The 16,523-nt window shown below is 39.5% G+C and overlaps 1 protein-coding gene across 3 annotated transcripts in view; it reads right to left on the reverse strand.

Moving 5' to 3' along the window:
- GLS (glutaminase) overlaps positions 1–16,523 on the reverse strand; it is a 281,149-nt gene that overhangs the window by 190,765 nt on the left and 73,861 nt on the right. For all 3 annotated transcript variants that reach the window (XM_033944403.1, XM_033944405.1, XM_033944404.1), the window contains exons 6-7: positions 12,778–12,941; positions 6,506–6,564 (exon numbers count right to left, since the gene is read on the reverse strand). In XM_033944403.1, the coding sequence (XP_033800294.1) occupies positions 6,506–6,564; positions 12,778–12,941 (223 nt within the window). The remainder of the gene's footprint in view (positions 1–6,505; positions 6,565–12,777; positions 12,942–16,523) is intronic.

Below are 16,523 nucleotides of genomic sequence, written 5' to 3' on the forward strand. Positions count from 1 at the left end.
ATGGGTGAAGGAAATATATCTAATAAATGTGCTTAGGTCTGGTCATGTTTATTATTATAGAAATATTTGCCAAAATTTAATTATAAAATAGATGGATATAAAAATTTATTCTATTAATGTCAATGGTTTAAATCATCCTATTAAGAGAAAGAAAGTACTAATGTTCCTTAAGAAGCAAAATGCGGATATATATTTTATTCAAGAAACGCACCTTTCTGAGATTGAATCTAAAAAGTTATCTGGGGGTTGGATTTCTAAATGTCTCTTTGCACCTGCAGTGGGGAAAAAAGCTGGGGTTGCTGTTCTGATAAATAGAAAGTGCAATGCTGATTTCAAATTAATAAATTATGATCCTTTAGGAAGATGGGTGCATGATTCTGGGAAATACAACCCTGGATTTATTTAATTTATATGCTCCTAATTCGAATCAAATGGAGTTTTTCAAACAAGTTCAACAATTACTGTTACCACTGGCTGCTTCTAATTTAGTCGTAGCAGGGGATTTCAATGCTGTAATGGATCCGATTTTGGATAAGAGACCAAGTAGAATTATGAAATCGTTAGGGTTAGATAATTTGGTTCAATCTTGTAATTTAGTTGATATATGGCGTATTCTTCATTTTAATGATCAGGAATTCTCTTTTTGTTCTCAGGTCCACAAATCTTTCTCACGAATTGATTATATATTCGTGTCTAATAATATAGCGCAGCGTGTGATGAATGCAGTTATTGATCCCATTGTAATTTCAGATCATGCTGGTGTGTGGATTGACTTTCAGAATAATGATATAGTACATTTTAATCCAATTTGGAGATTTGATAATGCTTTACTTGCGGATTCAAACTTTTTGGAAGATCTTAAATTAAAGATGAATGAATTTTTTCAAATTAATAATTCGGACAATATTAATGCTGAGATTTTGTGGGACGCGTTTAAAGTCACAATAAGAGGAAATATTATTTCAAATTCAGCATTTATTAAAAAACAACTTAAAAAACAATATATTGATTTTGAAAAACAAATTAAAATATTAGAAAATAAATTAATTGAGAAATGGGAACATATTACATTACAAAATTTATTAAAAGTAAAAGCGAAATATGAGATTTCTTCTCAATTTGTGAGGAAAGATATCTTCTATAAGCAAGTTCAGTACTATGGTAATTCAAACAAAGCTGGAAGATTATTAGCAAATTTTCTTAAAGCAAAAAAAAGGAAATCTAAGATTATTGCAATTAAAGATACACAAGGCAATACACACACTAACACCAAAGATATTTTAATACAGTTTCTTGATTTTTATAAAGATTTATATTCTTCTGAATCTTATGAAAATAAAGAACAAGATGGGTTAAATTTCTTAAATGCATTTATTGGACCAAATGTTCCGGATCATATAAAACGAAGTTTAGAAGATCCTATATCTTTAAAAGAAATAGAATCAGCATTGAAGTCTCTTAGAGTTGGATCCGCTCCGGGTGGTAATGGTTATACTGTTGAATTTTACAAAACTTTTCAAAATATTATCTTACCATATTTATTAAATTTGTATCAATACCAAATAAATAATGGGAATATATCAGGTATTATGGCTGATTTGGTAATTATTGTCTTACCAAAACCAAACAGGGATCCTACCTTGGTTTCAAATTACAGGCCTATCTCTTTATTAAATGTAGATGGTAAGTTGATTGCTAAAGTATTAGCAATAAGATTGGCAAAAGCTCTTCCTTTTATTATTGATGTACACCAAACAGGATTTATTGCTAAAAGACACTCATCAAATAATACTAGATTAGCATTTCACTCTTTAAATTTAGCGAAAAATATGAATGATCCAGCTTTTATGGTTTCTTTAGATGCAGAAAAAGCATTTGATAGAGTGGAATGGAGTTATATGTATCAAGCTCTGGAATGGTTTGGAATAGGCCCTGGTTTTATTAAAATGATTCAGACATTGTATAGCTCTCCTGGTGCAAGATTATATATTAATAACAATTTATCAGATAGATTTAACTTGCGTAGGGGAGTTAGACAAGGATGTCCTTTGTCTCCCTTACTTTTTGATGTTGTTTTAGAACCCTTATTAATTGCAATTAATCAAACTAAGGAGATAAAGGGAATCCCATTTTCTTACTGGGAATTTAAACTTTCTGCATATGCAGATGATATATTGTTATATTTAAGAGAACCGGGGAATTACTGTTTCAAGTTTACTTAATCTTCTAGAGAAATTTTGAAAATTTTCTGGATATAAAATTAATTGGAGTAAATCGGAAATTCTTCCAATTAATGTTCACTGTAACAAAGGATTATTTGATTCATATTCATTTATTTGGAAAGAGGACGGGTTAAAATATTTAGGAATTATTATCAAAAATACAATTGAAGATACAGTCAAAGAAAATTAAAAACTTTTATTAAAAAAAATAACAGAAATGTGTGAGCAATGGAATCCTTTACATCTTTCTTGGTGGGGAAGAGTTCAAACAATTAAAATGATGATATTGCCTGTGGTTTGTTATCAAATGAGTATGATACCAATATTTTTTCAGGGGTCATTTTATAAAAAGTTAAACAATATTCTTACAAAATTTGTTTGGTTTGGGAAAAGACCCAGAATTGCTTTAGTATCTTTACAAAGACCAATTGTGGAGGGAGGGGTAAATTTTCCAAATTTTTATAGGTACCATCAAGCCTATATTCTAAGACAAGGTATGTATTGGATCCTCCCAGATCTCATGGAGAATGTACCAGATTGGCTATATCTAGAATGGCGGCTCCTGTTCCCATTACATTTAGAACATCTAATTAGTATAAATATGCCTAGACGATATAAGGAGAACAGAATTCTATTAGATACTTGGAAGACATTAAGATATATTAGTAATCTATCACCAGAGCCAATTGCTAAATCTTTAAATCAATCTATTTGGGTGAACTCCAGGATCAAGATTGGCGGATACAAAATTGTCTGGAAACAATGGATAATTGCAGGTATACGAACATTGAATGATGTTATTTCAGAAGGATCAATGCTTAGTTTTTCACAATTGCAACATAAATTTGGATTAAATAAAACACAATATTTTAAATGGATGCAATTGAAGCAAGCTATTCAGGCAGGGTTCCCTGAATGGAAAGATTTTAATACCCAATATAGTCTGCAGGTTCTATGTTTCCAGGCAGATTTTTTGGGTCACCAAGCTGCAAAATGGTATAAATTGTTATATGGATTTCTAAATAAAAAAAAGAAAACTGGACTTAGGGATATTTGGAGTATTGAGATTGGTCAGACAATTTCTGAGTCTCAATGGCCACGATTTTGGTCCTGGAGATTAAGATCTACAAAGTCAGCATCTATGAGTCAAACTTGGATGTTTTTGTTACATAGAACTTTATGGACCCCTACGCGTTTACAAAAAATATATAGTACTAGATCTAATAGATGCTGGCATTGCAGAGTAGAAGTTGGGACATTAGACCACTTAATTTTTTTTTGTCCCTATATAAATGCATTTTGGAGACTAATTTGGCCCCAAATTAATGAATTACTAGAAAATCATGTAGGACTCTCATATGATACTATATTATTTGGTACAGCAATGAGAACTCAGAGTCCGATTTCAGCAAACAATAACAAACTATTATTAATATTGACAGGGATCGCCATGCAACAAATAACTCAAAATTGGAAGGACTATACCAAATTAAATTTTACATTTTGGTGGAATTCAGTCTGTCATATATACAAAATGGAAAAAACAATAGCATTACAACAGGGAAATATTCATAATTTTAAGAAAATTTGGGAACCATTGACTCGTTATTCCAATGATCAGATTTCATAGCACATTAGTAATAGTTATATTAGAATGGAGGGGGAATGTATATTATTTGGAATTAAGAAATGAAAAAGGGGATGGTTATATTATATGTGATAAGATGAATTATTTGTAATCACAATTTTCATGTATTGATTGAAGATAATATGTACAATCAATTATTGTAAGAATGCAAAATTTAATAAATAAAAATTTTTTAAAAAATAAATAAATAAATAAAATCATCTACGATATCAGAAATTGGAAGGTAGCCAATATAATGCTAATTTCTAAAAAGGATTCTAGGGATGACCTAGAAAACAGGTAAAATGATAGAAACTATTAAAGAATGAAATTATGGAATACATGGACAAATGGTATCAGGTCATTAACCACCCAGACATTTCCCACTCATCAATTCCCACCCGGACAATTACTATTAAGGTCGATTACCACATAAACATTCCCCCCCTCAAAAAAAATATTACCTTCAAAAATACTTGTGTTCTACTCTGTACTGCTCCTGTAGTGCTCTAGATGCGATTGCATTGTGTAAAGCCCCCAAGTATTAGGGTTAGGAGGAGTCCCCGAGTGTGTGCAGTCCCTGAGTGTTGGGGTAAGTTGTTGTTATTTTTTTGTGAAATGGGTGTGTGTGTTTGTTTTGTTTCTTATATTATCGGGTATATGTCTGGTAATAGAGGGGAACTGTCCGGTAGGAATAGTCCAGGTGGCTACTGAACTAGAACTGGACAAACATGGTTTAACGAGTCAGAATCAACATGGATATTATTCTGAGACTAAATAAATCCAATGGTCTTACGGACAAGTGGGCTAACCCATTTTTTATACCCGAGGTGGTTGGGCCCAGGTGTCCATATGGCCAATGGGGATAACCTGTTCAATTATGTGCAAAAGTTTACAGAATTCATTGGCTTAATCCTTTGGGCCATAGGCAAATATTGATGTCTTGATGCATTAGATCCAAAAGCTGCAAATTGGCAAAATTGAGGGTTAGCTCACTTCTCAGTAAGACCATTCAATTACACATCTTTAGCAGGCAAGGCCGAAATCCTAACTTCATCTGGTACATCTTCACATAAGAAAAAATAAATTTTTATGAAAAACAAATGAAAAATGCCAAGCACACCAAAGGTGGAAAGCCTATTGAATATGAAGAGCTTTGCAACTGATTAGCAAAACACAACATAAAAAAGAAACAAATTGGGGAACAAAAGAGATCCCACTGCACGTGCTCATGAATGAGCTGCTCCATCTCAGCATCAGATGTCACTCCCTTATATGCCCAGCTCAATCTTGCTTGTTGACATAGACATACATCATTTAATATTGTAAATAAAACAGTAGTACAAGAGCATAATGGTTAATCTTACTACATAATAGCCATGCTGCTCAGATCAAAAGTCTATTAAAGCCCACAATCTTGCCTAGCAAAAGCTATTCTGAGCCACTTGGAAATGTCTAGCAGATACTAAAGATGAATTATTTTTGTACTTCTGGTACATAAAAAGGCATGCTGTGCAAGATCTCCAATACTAAATACCAATACCGTTCAAATAGCAGACATTCTCCCCCATACTTTCATGGCACAAGACTGGCAACCCTTTGTAGAATACATAATTTATTTTCAATATTCTTTGCAACATTTTTATTGAGTGCAAAATTTTTATAAAGGCATACAAAGAGTTAGTATACAAAACTTTATCAATGTATGTCAATTTTTTAAGTTTTTTCAGCCGTATCCCCGAGTCCCTTGGTCCATTTAGATCAGGGGCTCTCAACCCTGTCCTAGGGACACAACTAGCCAGTCATGTTTTCAGGATTCCTACAATGAATATGCATGAGATATTTTGGATATAGTAGAAACAGTGAATTCAAGATGTATCTCATATATATTCACTGTGGACAACTTGAAAACCAGACTGGCTTGGTGGGTCCCAAGAACTGGGTTAAGAATCCCTGGTTTAGACTGACGGCACCTCAACATAAAAGAGATCAAAATGAACTGTAGTGACGATGAGGGTGAATATTACTACCCTATGCATTTCTGAACTGTTAAACCCTTCACAGAAACCACAGGAATTAAACTGCACTAAATTTTGGACCTGATTTACTAAGAGATTTTCTTCCATCCTACATTCTGTAGAAGGAAAAAAAGAAAGGTAAAGAGAAATTAAAATGTCAACACTTTCTCCTGTTCTAGTACCTTAAATATTTTTTTATATATATATATAAAAGCCCATAGCATGCTATGCCAGTAAGTAAAAAAAAAAAAAAAAAGACAAACACTGGCTTTTTCACAAAGCCGTGGTAGAGGTTTCTACCGCAGCCAGCAAGGTAAATGCTCCGATGCTCTTGGAATTCCTTTGAGCGTCGGAGCAATTACCACACCAGTCCATGGTAGAAACCTATACCGCGGCTTTGTTAAACAAGCCCAAAGTCCTGTTATCTACTCACAGTATTCAGACTTGCCAGACTTTAAAAATAAATGGGATACCCATGTGGGATCCCTACGAGGATCAAGATAAGAAAATTGGGTCATTAGGGCATAGACAGGGGGTGGGTAAGCAGAGTGGGCAGACTTGATGGGCTGTAGCCCTTTTCTGCCGTCATCTTCTATGTTTCTATGTTTCTAATGTAAGAAAAGTATAAATAAATTTACCTTTATTAAGGAAGTAATAACAATTGCTCCGGCATTCACCATAGGATTGTGAGGTCTATCTATAAAAACAAAGAAATATTAAATGCAGATGTATTTATCTTATAATATGATGCCTTTTATAAAATATCCCATACATTGTCCTTCAAAGGACTAAGAAATCTGTTTATTAAAGTGCAGTAAAGTTTACAGTTGTAGTAAAAACTAATTCAAGTTTCAAGTTTATTAGGAGACTTGATCAATCGCTTAATCAGATATTCTAAGCGATGTACACTTTAAAATTTACAATTATTAAATATAAAAAAAATAAAACAAACAATACAGTACATACAATTACTTAAAAAATGGGTAAGAACTCTTGATTTTAACATTGATAAACATGGGAAAGGAGGGATGAAATACAATTCATAAAGTAAAGAAGAAACATTGAGGGAAAATACAAAGGGAAATAGTTAACACAGGTATAATATAGGAAAACATGATACTGAAACTGTAAAATTATGTTGTAAAAGCATCTTTAAAAAGGAAGGTTTTAAGTTCAGTTTTAAATTTTCCAAGTTCTTTCTCCTCTCGTAAAAAAATAGGGAGGGCGTTCCATGTTTGCGGTGCAGTACATGTTAGTGTCCTGACCAGCATCTGTCCATTCAGTTAAGTGCATTCCTGATTAGCATGGTTGCAACCAGGCTATTGTTAATGCATCATGGAACTGCAGTTAACCTCCAGATTCTCAAACCCTAAAATTAGTAGCCTAACATCTCCTTCCCTAGCTCTTACTGGGGGTTTCCCTGATGTTCAGCAGGGAGCAGGAGCAACTTCTAAGCCAGTGTCTCTCAAACTATTTTAGCTCTGGCACACTAAACAAAGCAAAATGCTTTTTTGCGGCACGTTATAATTGAAATTATAAATTGCAAAATCAACAAAAAAACTAAAATTTGAGAGTTATTTATTTAAAGTTCTTTAACCTATGTATGGGTAATTGTCATAATCTACTGATACTATTGCTAGGGGGCAAATGCTAGGAGTCAGAAATGGCATTCTGAACCAAGGTGCCTAGAAGAAGCAACAGCAACAGGGCATTGATCTGGTTCCCAAGTAAATACCAGTGAAACCCACGGAAAAAACTTTGTGTATGTGTGTAGTGAGGGAGACTTGTATTTACACAAAGTGCTAATTCACTTAGCATTACCTAAAGAAGAGTGCATCTGTGCTATCTGCAGCAGTGACAGTTAACATGGTTCACATTCATAACCCACTCATTCTATGCCTATTTCATATTTCCTTCTTTGACAAATCAATTACTTTGCAAATTAATGCATGGTGTCAAGCTGTGCAGTATCTGTTACCGCATCCATTCATTAATTCATGCTATAATGGCTTAGTACACTTTTATTAAATGGGCTCCTATTTGAATACAATCAAAAATAAAAAGGATCAAAAGTTCACTTTCACCAACTTTGTCTCTTCCTAAAAACTGAAGTCATCATATCAGAAAGCAATCTGGGTAAGGGTAGTTGGGTTGATGTGAAAGGGGGGGCTGCTAGATATCTACTCCTCTCAACAAACCCTTCTATACTGCCCCATATCTGGCATAGTTTCCTTACACAATGTGTGGAAAACTTTTTTTTTTAATTTTAATATATACATTGCAATGGGACACTTAAATAACTACTTCAATTAACTAAGGATAGGGACACAAACAATTACCATTTAACCACACTTAAATAACCACATTAACATGCATTTAAACGTAGTCTGCAGTGGAAGATTAGGTTTATACCTTCGATAATATTCTGTTAGTTCCTGGAGGATTCCATATGTTAGGTGTTTTTCTGAACACATGCTCCACCCCCTTAACCTGAGAGTTAGTAAACAATCCTAGTTAAGTCCCAAAGTTCAGCACATACTTGCAAATCCAGGACAAAGTGGTAAAGGGGAGAATTCCCAACAACAGAAGTAATTCATGAACTGGTTTGCTCTGCAAAATATTACCAAGTGATAACAGGCACAAAAGCAACTCAGGAACAATATAGCACTAATCTGCAGTGTATACCCACATACACTCCCCACATGCTCTGCAAACTGGCTGGAAAAGTTTCAAACCTGTAATAAGAGTGACCGAGGCAGAAAGGAGTAGGCTACTCCAAACAACTAAGTGAAGACAAAGAGAGCGGGTTGTATGGACTCCCTCCAGGGACTAACAGAAAGATTATCAAAGGTATAAACCTAATCTTCCATTCTGTTATGTCCCTTCTGGATTCCATAAGCTAGGCGGTGTACCAAAGCCACGATAGCTAGGGAGGGACAGAAGAGCCTGCCCTCAAACCTGAGGTCCGAAAATGGCATCAGAACGCGCTGTCACAACTCCTCAGTAAAACCGGGCAAATGTATGAAGAGAGGACCAAGAAAACACCCAGCAAAATTCATTAGGATGAATTGCGCGAGATCCCCCCCCTCCCCCCGCCAATGACACAGCTACCCTTCTTATTGAATAGGCTTTAAGCAAGATCAGAGGCTGCTTGCCACAGGTGACAGAAGTCGCAGAAATGGCCATTCTAATCCACCAAGTGATCGAGGAGTTGGACACCGACCTACTATGGTGAGGCGCAGCAGTGGGAACAAAAAAGTGATCAGACAGCCTAAACTCAATAGTCCTTTCTAAATAAAGGAGCAAGACCCTTAGGTCATTTAATTTGCTCCAAACCTGTTGGATGAAATGCAGTCAACCTATCCTCCTGGTGGACTTGGAAAGCCGAGACCACTTTTGGAAGAAGGAAGGTACAGCACAAAGAAAAACACCTGTGGCCGTAATACGGAGAAAGGGTTCCCTGCATGAAAGGGCATAAGCTCCAAAAACACACCTAATTGAGACAATGGTGACCAGAAAAAATCCCGTCTTGATCGTTAAGTCCAGAAGAAATTCATCCTTTAGTGGTTCAACAAAAGGGGCCTAACCAAGGCCCTGTAAAACAATGTTAAAGACTCCACAAAGGGAAAGGAAGAAACAAGGGAGGATGCAGATGAAGCGCTTCTTCATACACCTGGTTACATCTGGAAGAGCAGTAAGCAAACTAGTGCCTCTGCGCGCTCGAAAATGTGAAAAGTCTGCAACCTGAACATTTCAGGGGACCATTGCCAGACTTTTGTATAAACCCTCCTGAAAGAGAGCCAGTAATACATAATTGGGAGCCTTCTCAGGCTCTACCTGATTCCTAGCCCCCTCTGTGGGAAAGCCTTCCAGGCTTTGGCAAAAGAAGCTATAGTACAGGGTTACTTCGAGCGTAAAAAAAGTCAACAAAACTACCTCCGAATAACCGCATATCATCAAGGCTGAGTGCTCACAAACCATGCCATAAGACCAAAACACCATGGTTCATGACTGAGAAGGTATTGATGAAAAGGGAGCCGGAGCTTCTCGTCCCACTGAAGACATACGAGAACTACATACCACAGGCAGTGAGGTCAATCTGAAGCCACTAGAGACATTAGGGATGCGCTGCTGTCCGGCAAATGACCTGACCAACCAGAGGCTCAGAGGGATCATCATACAAGAACTCGTGAGCCTGCCAGGGCCAAACCAAGGCATCTGACCTTAGCTTCTGCTGAAGTCAACAAGACCCTTAGGGGCAAACTCTAGCTCTTGTAAGATCAGACAGAATGACTCCTGCGAAAGGGACTATGCTAAAGAGACCAGGAACTGTTGGCCGAGGAAGACTGCTTTAACACTGACGACTGCAGCCCCATGGGCTGCCAAGAAAGACAGAAAATGTGCTTCTGCCCAGTGGAACATCGCTGATCTTTCTGACTACAGATAGACAGAGACAGAGAACTAGAGCTCCCTCATGATAATCATAAGCCACCGCCGTGGCTTGACAAAAATTGCACTGCTGGTCTTTCTGAAGGGGCTGGAGAGAGAGTAGCGCCAGCCAAATTTTCCAAAGCTCCAGACAATAGGTCAACCAACATTGAAGACCAAGAGTCCACTGCCCCTGAATGGAGCGGGCCCTGCAGTGAGCCCGCAGCCAACAGACTGGCATCCGTCCTAAGAGAGTTATCCACTCAGAAATCCGAAGAAGCAAGCCCTGGCCGAGAGCCACCCCCTGAAGCCACCAACTCAAATTGTGGCTAACTGGCTCCATCTACTTAACGGAGATCACCAAGATAGAAGGGACTCCTGTCGAGGGCGCAGGGGCGCTCTGGCCCAGGGGATCACCTCCAAGGAGGCTGCCCGAGATTCCAGAACCTGTAGATAAAACCAGGCCGAGAGAGCCAGACAGTCCAAGAGAATTTTGATCTGTTGACAAAAGTTCTATCCACTTTCCCTGAGAGGAAACACACGACCCTGCCTGAAGACGAACAGAAGCCTCAGAAACTCCAGGGACTGCGAGGACACCAAGTGTCTCTTCCTGAACTTGCCAACACCTGCATCAAACACACTACCATTCCCACCGCACCTTTGTGCACCCAATGAGATGGAGCCCAGATCACCCTGCTGGCGGAAAGCCACCTCAACTACAATCACTTTGACAAAAGTGAAGGGGCCATTGCGAGACCCAAGGGGCAGAGCTGCAAACTGGAAATACTGTTGCAGAACATGAAAATGCAGAAACCTGTGAAGCTCTGGGCAGTTTGAAATAACAAGGAAACCTCTGTGAGATTCAAAGACACTAGAAACTCCCATGCAGACAGCAGTTAGTACTGTGTACTTTGTTGTTCATTTGGACAAAGGGAATTCACAGGAAGTGAGTGACCAATTGTAGATCCAAAATATGTCTCCAATCCTCTGAGCCTTTCTGGCATGAGGAAGTATCAAGAGTCTAAGCTCGAATTCGTGGTCTGGAACAGGTTCCAACATCCCGAAGACTAAGAGGTGTTGCAGAATAGTACAGACCCTGGTCTCTGTTGTGGTTGACTTGCCAGAGTCCAGAAACCAAGCCAGAGGACTAACAAGGAGGACTAACAAGCATCCGATGAAAGTCGAGTCCACTCCTGACAAAACTGTAGAAGACAGCCTGTGAATGAGGAAGCCACGCCCAACCACTGGCGGCACTGGCGCTTTCTTCTTTTTATGTTTAAATCTATGTTTATTAACAAGAACAAACCTTACACCAACAAATTCAAAAGGGCAGACAAGAATTGAAGTAAATAAGACAAGGCTTCCCCCCAAGAGGACTGGACTCTGATGTCCTCCTAGGGTACAAGGTGCCCCGAACGCCGAGATCCCCCCTCCCGTACCACCCCACGCCCCAACCCCCCTCCCCCCAAATCCAGAAAAAGAAAAAAAAAAAAAATTAGACAGGCGGAGTAGGATACAATTGCAGTCTGTTCAAAATACAACTACGAATCCAGGGAGACAAACTGTCCAAATAAGGAGACCAAATACAAACAAAGACTGCTCCGGCGGTGAGAGGAATAAGCTATGGTGGCCTCCCATCCCAGAAGTTCATGGAATTTATTCCTCCAATACCAGAAGGAGGGAGGAACATCAGCCAGCCAGAAATTCAAAATACATGTTTTCCCCAGAAAATAACATTTGCTAAAAAACAACTTCTCAGCAGAGGTATAAACAGAAAACATAGAGAAATGAGCAAACAGCATATGAAATACAGAGACAGGGACTGGAACACGCAAGAGGCCCCGAAGAAAGGAAGCCAAAGCCCCCCAAAAACGCAAGGTGCTTAGCCACTGCACAGGAACCTGAGCAAAAAAATAATAAACAGAAGCAGAGCAACTGCAAAAGACTTCTGTACGGATTGCTTGCAGAAACTGAAACAGGGATTGTTTACTAACTCTCAGGCTAAGGAGGTGAAGCATGTGTTCAGAAAAGATGTGGGATTTCTGCAATACCCCTAATGTGGGTTGGGATTGAACACCTAGTATATGGAATCCGGAAGGGACGTAACAGAATATGGGTTTCTTTGTGAATTAACAACTGTACTAAAACTCTTCTTGAATTGCTATACCATGCTAAAACTAGATTATGCTCGTGTTAACTGTGTAGAAGTTCTTTGCATGGGATCTCCAGTGAACACAGTCTATGGAAATATAAAGCAGAGAATGAACAGGATGTTTTAGCATAAGCATATCTACTCATAAGCATATCTACTCACTGACCAAAAAAATCCAAAAATCATATCTTTATACAAGAGATGTTTAAATTTGAATGAGCTTTGGTTAAGTAGACTTGCATAACTGCATTTGAATGCTTTTAAAACAAAGATTAAGAGGTTTTTTAATTTTTCAAACAGACATACGTCTTACTACAGCATGATTCTTACCATCTTCATTCAGGAAGAGTTTGTTGAATCGTAGACCACTAGGTTCCTTACCAACATATCTATGCACACATTCAGTGCCAAGATCATTCACAGCAATGGCATATTTTAACGGCTTCACACAGGACTGAAGACAAAAAGGGACTTTGGTGTCACCAACAGAATGCCTAATGGGAAGAGTAAGGGCTCATGTTATTAGGAACATAATAATTCTGGTTTAGAATATAAAATGGTAAGCCACAATTAGATTCATTCACAGTCATTTATACAACCATAGCACAAACAGCACTCCTAAATCTAGCCAAAGTTTGGCCAGCTAGACAAAAGCAAAGTTTTAGCAGAAAACCTAATCACTTAGTTTGACCAAAAATTCAGCTAATGGAACTAGAGGAAGACTGGGCAGTAACAATATAAAAAGAAGGACTGGATTAGAGAGCAAAAGATTAGGTTCTTAACTTTGCTAATTTTCTTTTTTGTAAATCCTCACTTTATTCCGGGACCGGTGGGTTGTTTACCGTCTCCTGCAAGGAATCTGTAGGAAGCCTCAAGCATTTGAAGGCTTTTACCTCCTCCCTCTCACACCTTACCACTGAGCATGCTCCTCTGGACTCCAGTCAGTCTTTAAGCAGCCAGGAACATCTGTAGAGGATAACAAACAAGAGAGAGAAAGGAACAGAGAACTCCCCGACAAGCAAATTAACTCTGTTCATATAAACAAATGCAGCAACAATGCAAAATGAAAAAAACAAGTTATGAAACATTGAAAAACTGAATGACAAAACAATGTCAAACAATGTCAAAAGGAGAGCCAGCCTGCAATGTCAGAAGGGGGCGGATGAACTAGGGCAGGGGTGTCCAATGTCGGTCCTCGAGGGCCGCAGTCCAGTCGGGTTTTCAGGATTTCCCCAATGAATATGCATTGAAAGCAGTGCATGCAAATAGATCTCATGCATATTCATTGGGGAAATCCTGAAAACCCGACTAGACTGCGGCCCTCGAGGACCGACATTGGACACCCCTGAACTAGGGGGTGCCTGAACTAGGGAAACCCCCCCCCCTATTTAAGTGCTAAACCCAGTCAGATGGCACTCTTATAAAGGCTGCTCAGAAAAATAAATCCAGATTACTAGTACCTGTAGAGCAGACAATCGGAAAATCAGAAAACATAGGGCGGGTTCCCAGAATAAAGTGAGGATTTACAAGAAAGAAGATTAGTAAAGTTAAGAACCAAATCTTTCATTCTTGTACAATCCCACTTTATTCCAGGATAAGTGGGACGTAACAGAGCAGTCCCAAAAAGTCAGGGTGGGACTGATGAGCCTGCTGCCAACAGTTTCAAACTGATCTCCCACAACAACCTCAAAACCATAATCAACTCCGTACGCCCCGCAACCTCAATCTTGAACCCATGTCCCTCCACTACACACTCCTGAACACAAACGAGGTATTCCTGGAATCCATCCTACCCCTAATAAACAAGTCCCTTACGATAGGTATAGTTCCATGGAGCTGGAAATCTGCCATAGTAAAACCACTCCTGAAAAAAACAACCATGGATCTAGACAACCCAAGCAATTTCAGACCTGTCTCAAACCTCCCATTCATCTCAAAAATATTGGAAAAGACAGTACTCACGCAATTGCAAGACTTTGAGAAGACAAACACAACCCTCTTTATCTTCCAATCGGGCTTCAGGAAACACCACAGCACAGAAATTGTGCTTTTGCTAGATGACTGCTGGAAAATCCTAGACAATGGAAATGACACACTGCTGGTACTATTAGACCTCAGTACCACAGTTGACACCAACAACCACTCTCTCCTCTTATCCAGGCTAAAGTCCATTGGAATTCATGACAACACACTTCAATGGTTCTCTTCATTCCTGACTGACAGATCACAGACAGTCCTACTAGGAAAATCCTTATCTGAACCCAAACTACTCCACTATGGAGTGCCTCAGGGAGCCTTACTATCACCTCTCCTTTTCAACCTCTATGTCAAACCAATACTGGACATAGCAAGAAAACACTGAATCAGAATCCATTCCTTCGCTGAAAATCTACAACTCTATCTTCACCTAGGCCATCACCGAGACACACAAATCTACAACCTCCAATCTTGTTTAACTGAAATAAAGACCTGGATGACCGGTAACAAGTTACAGTTAAATGAATCTAAGACAGAACTTCTCTGGATCCACAAAGATCTATGCGTATACCCCCATCCGTCCTTTTCCTGGGCCACAAACACCCTTACACCCAAAGACAACGTCCACAGCCTAGGAGTAACTCTTGACTCTAACTTATCAATGACAGATCACGTATCCAAACTAATATCATCCTTCTTCTACTACCTCCGCCAACTAAAAACCATATGTGCATACTTCTCAGAACCTAAATTTGCCCAACTACTCTACGCTTTTGTACTGTCCCGCGTAGACTACTGCAACACTCTACTAGTGGGTCTGCCTACCAAAACTCTCTCCCGCCTCCAAAGGGTGAAAAATGCTGCAATCCGCCTCTGAAAAACCTAGGAATCCGTGATAATGTTACTCCTGCATTAGCTTCCATGCACTGGCTGTCCATTCAAAAGCGCTGCACCTTCAAGGTCCTGTTCCTCGCTTTCAAAACCTTCAATGAAACGATTCCGTATTACATGAAAACTAAACTACAAATCTACTTCTCAAAGCGACCACCGAGGTCCCAAGGAGAAAAACGACTGACCATATCTCCTGGCCGCTCCCTCAAAACTGGATGGTCTGCTTCAACTGCAACCACTTATATACTTGAGACTTTGCGATACCAAATGTTTGTTGCAGTCGTGAAAAGTCAAGCAGCTTTTCATCTGATAACACATCATCCGGTGTACGTATACCCGCCTGCATCCAGTGCTTCCAGAGGATCTTAAGACTCGCCAATTTGAATCTTGGAATTCAACCATAAGGACTGACACGTGGATTGATGAATCGGAATAGGTGTTAAATTATTAATAAATTTCAATGTCTGCCATGTAGCGAATAAAATTCTATTGTCCTTATAAATCCTAGGTAACTTAATACTTAAAATATGACACAATCTCAATGGAGACAGGAGTTGCCATTCTAAGTAAAGCCAATCAGGGAGCTGTTCCATGAGCTCAGGAAGGATCCGATACATACCCTGACACAGTACCGTATTTTCACGCATATAACACGCGCGTTATATACAATTTTTACAAACCGTGCATAACCTTGCACGTTATACGCGTGAGCGCATTGTACAAAATTTTTTTACATAGTTCCCCCCCACGACGTCCGATTCACCCCCCCCCACGCAGGACCGCTCGCACCCCCACCCCGAAGGACTGCTCGCAAGCACCCGCACCACCACCCCGAAGGACCGCTCACACGCACTCGCACCCCCACCCTGAAGGACCACTCGCACCCCCACAGCCTCCCGACCCCCCCCATCATGTAGAAGCTCCTACCGGTGTCCTGCTGCTTCCTCTTGGCGGTCCCGGCCCTTCTGTGAGCCCTGCGCTGCTTCCTCTTCCGGCGGTCCCGCCCTTTCTCGGACGTCAAGCCCTCTTGCCCCGCCGACTCCCCGACACAATCGGGGCAAGAGGGAGCTCAAGCCCTCTTGCCCCAGCCAACCACGGCACCCCCGACACAATCAGGGCAAGAGGGAGCTCAAGCCCTCTTGCCCCCCCCCGACTCTCCAACTCCCCGACAATATCGGGCCAGGAGGGAGCCCAAGCCCTCCTGGCCA

The sequence above is a fragment of the Geotrypetes seraphini genome, chromosome 5 (assembly GCF_902459505.1).
Source record: "Geotrypetes seraphini chromosome 5, aGeoSer1.1, whole genome shotgun sequence".
NCBI classification, from domain to species: Eukaryota; Metazoa; Chordata; class Amphibia; order Gymnophiona; family Dermophiidae; genus Geotrypetes; species Geotrypetes seraphini.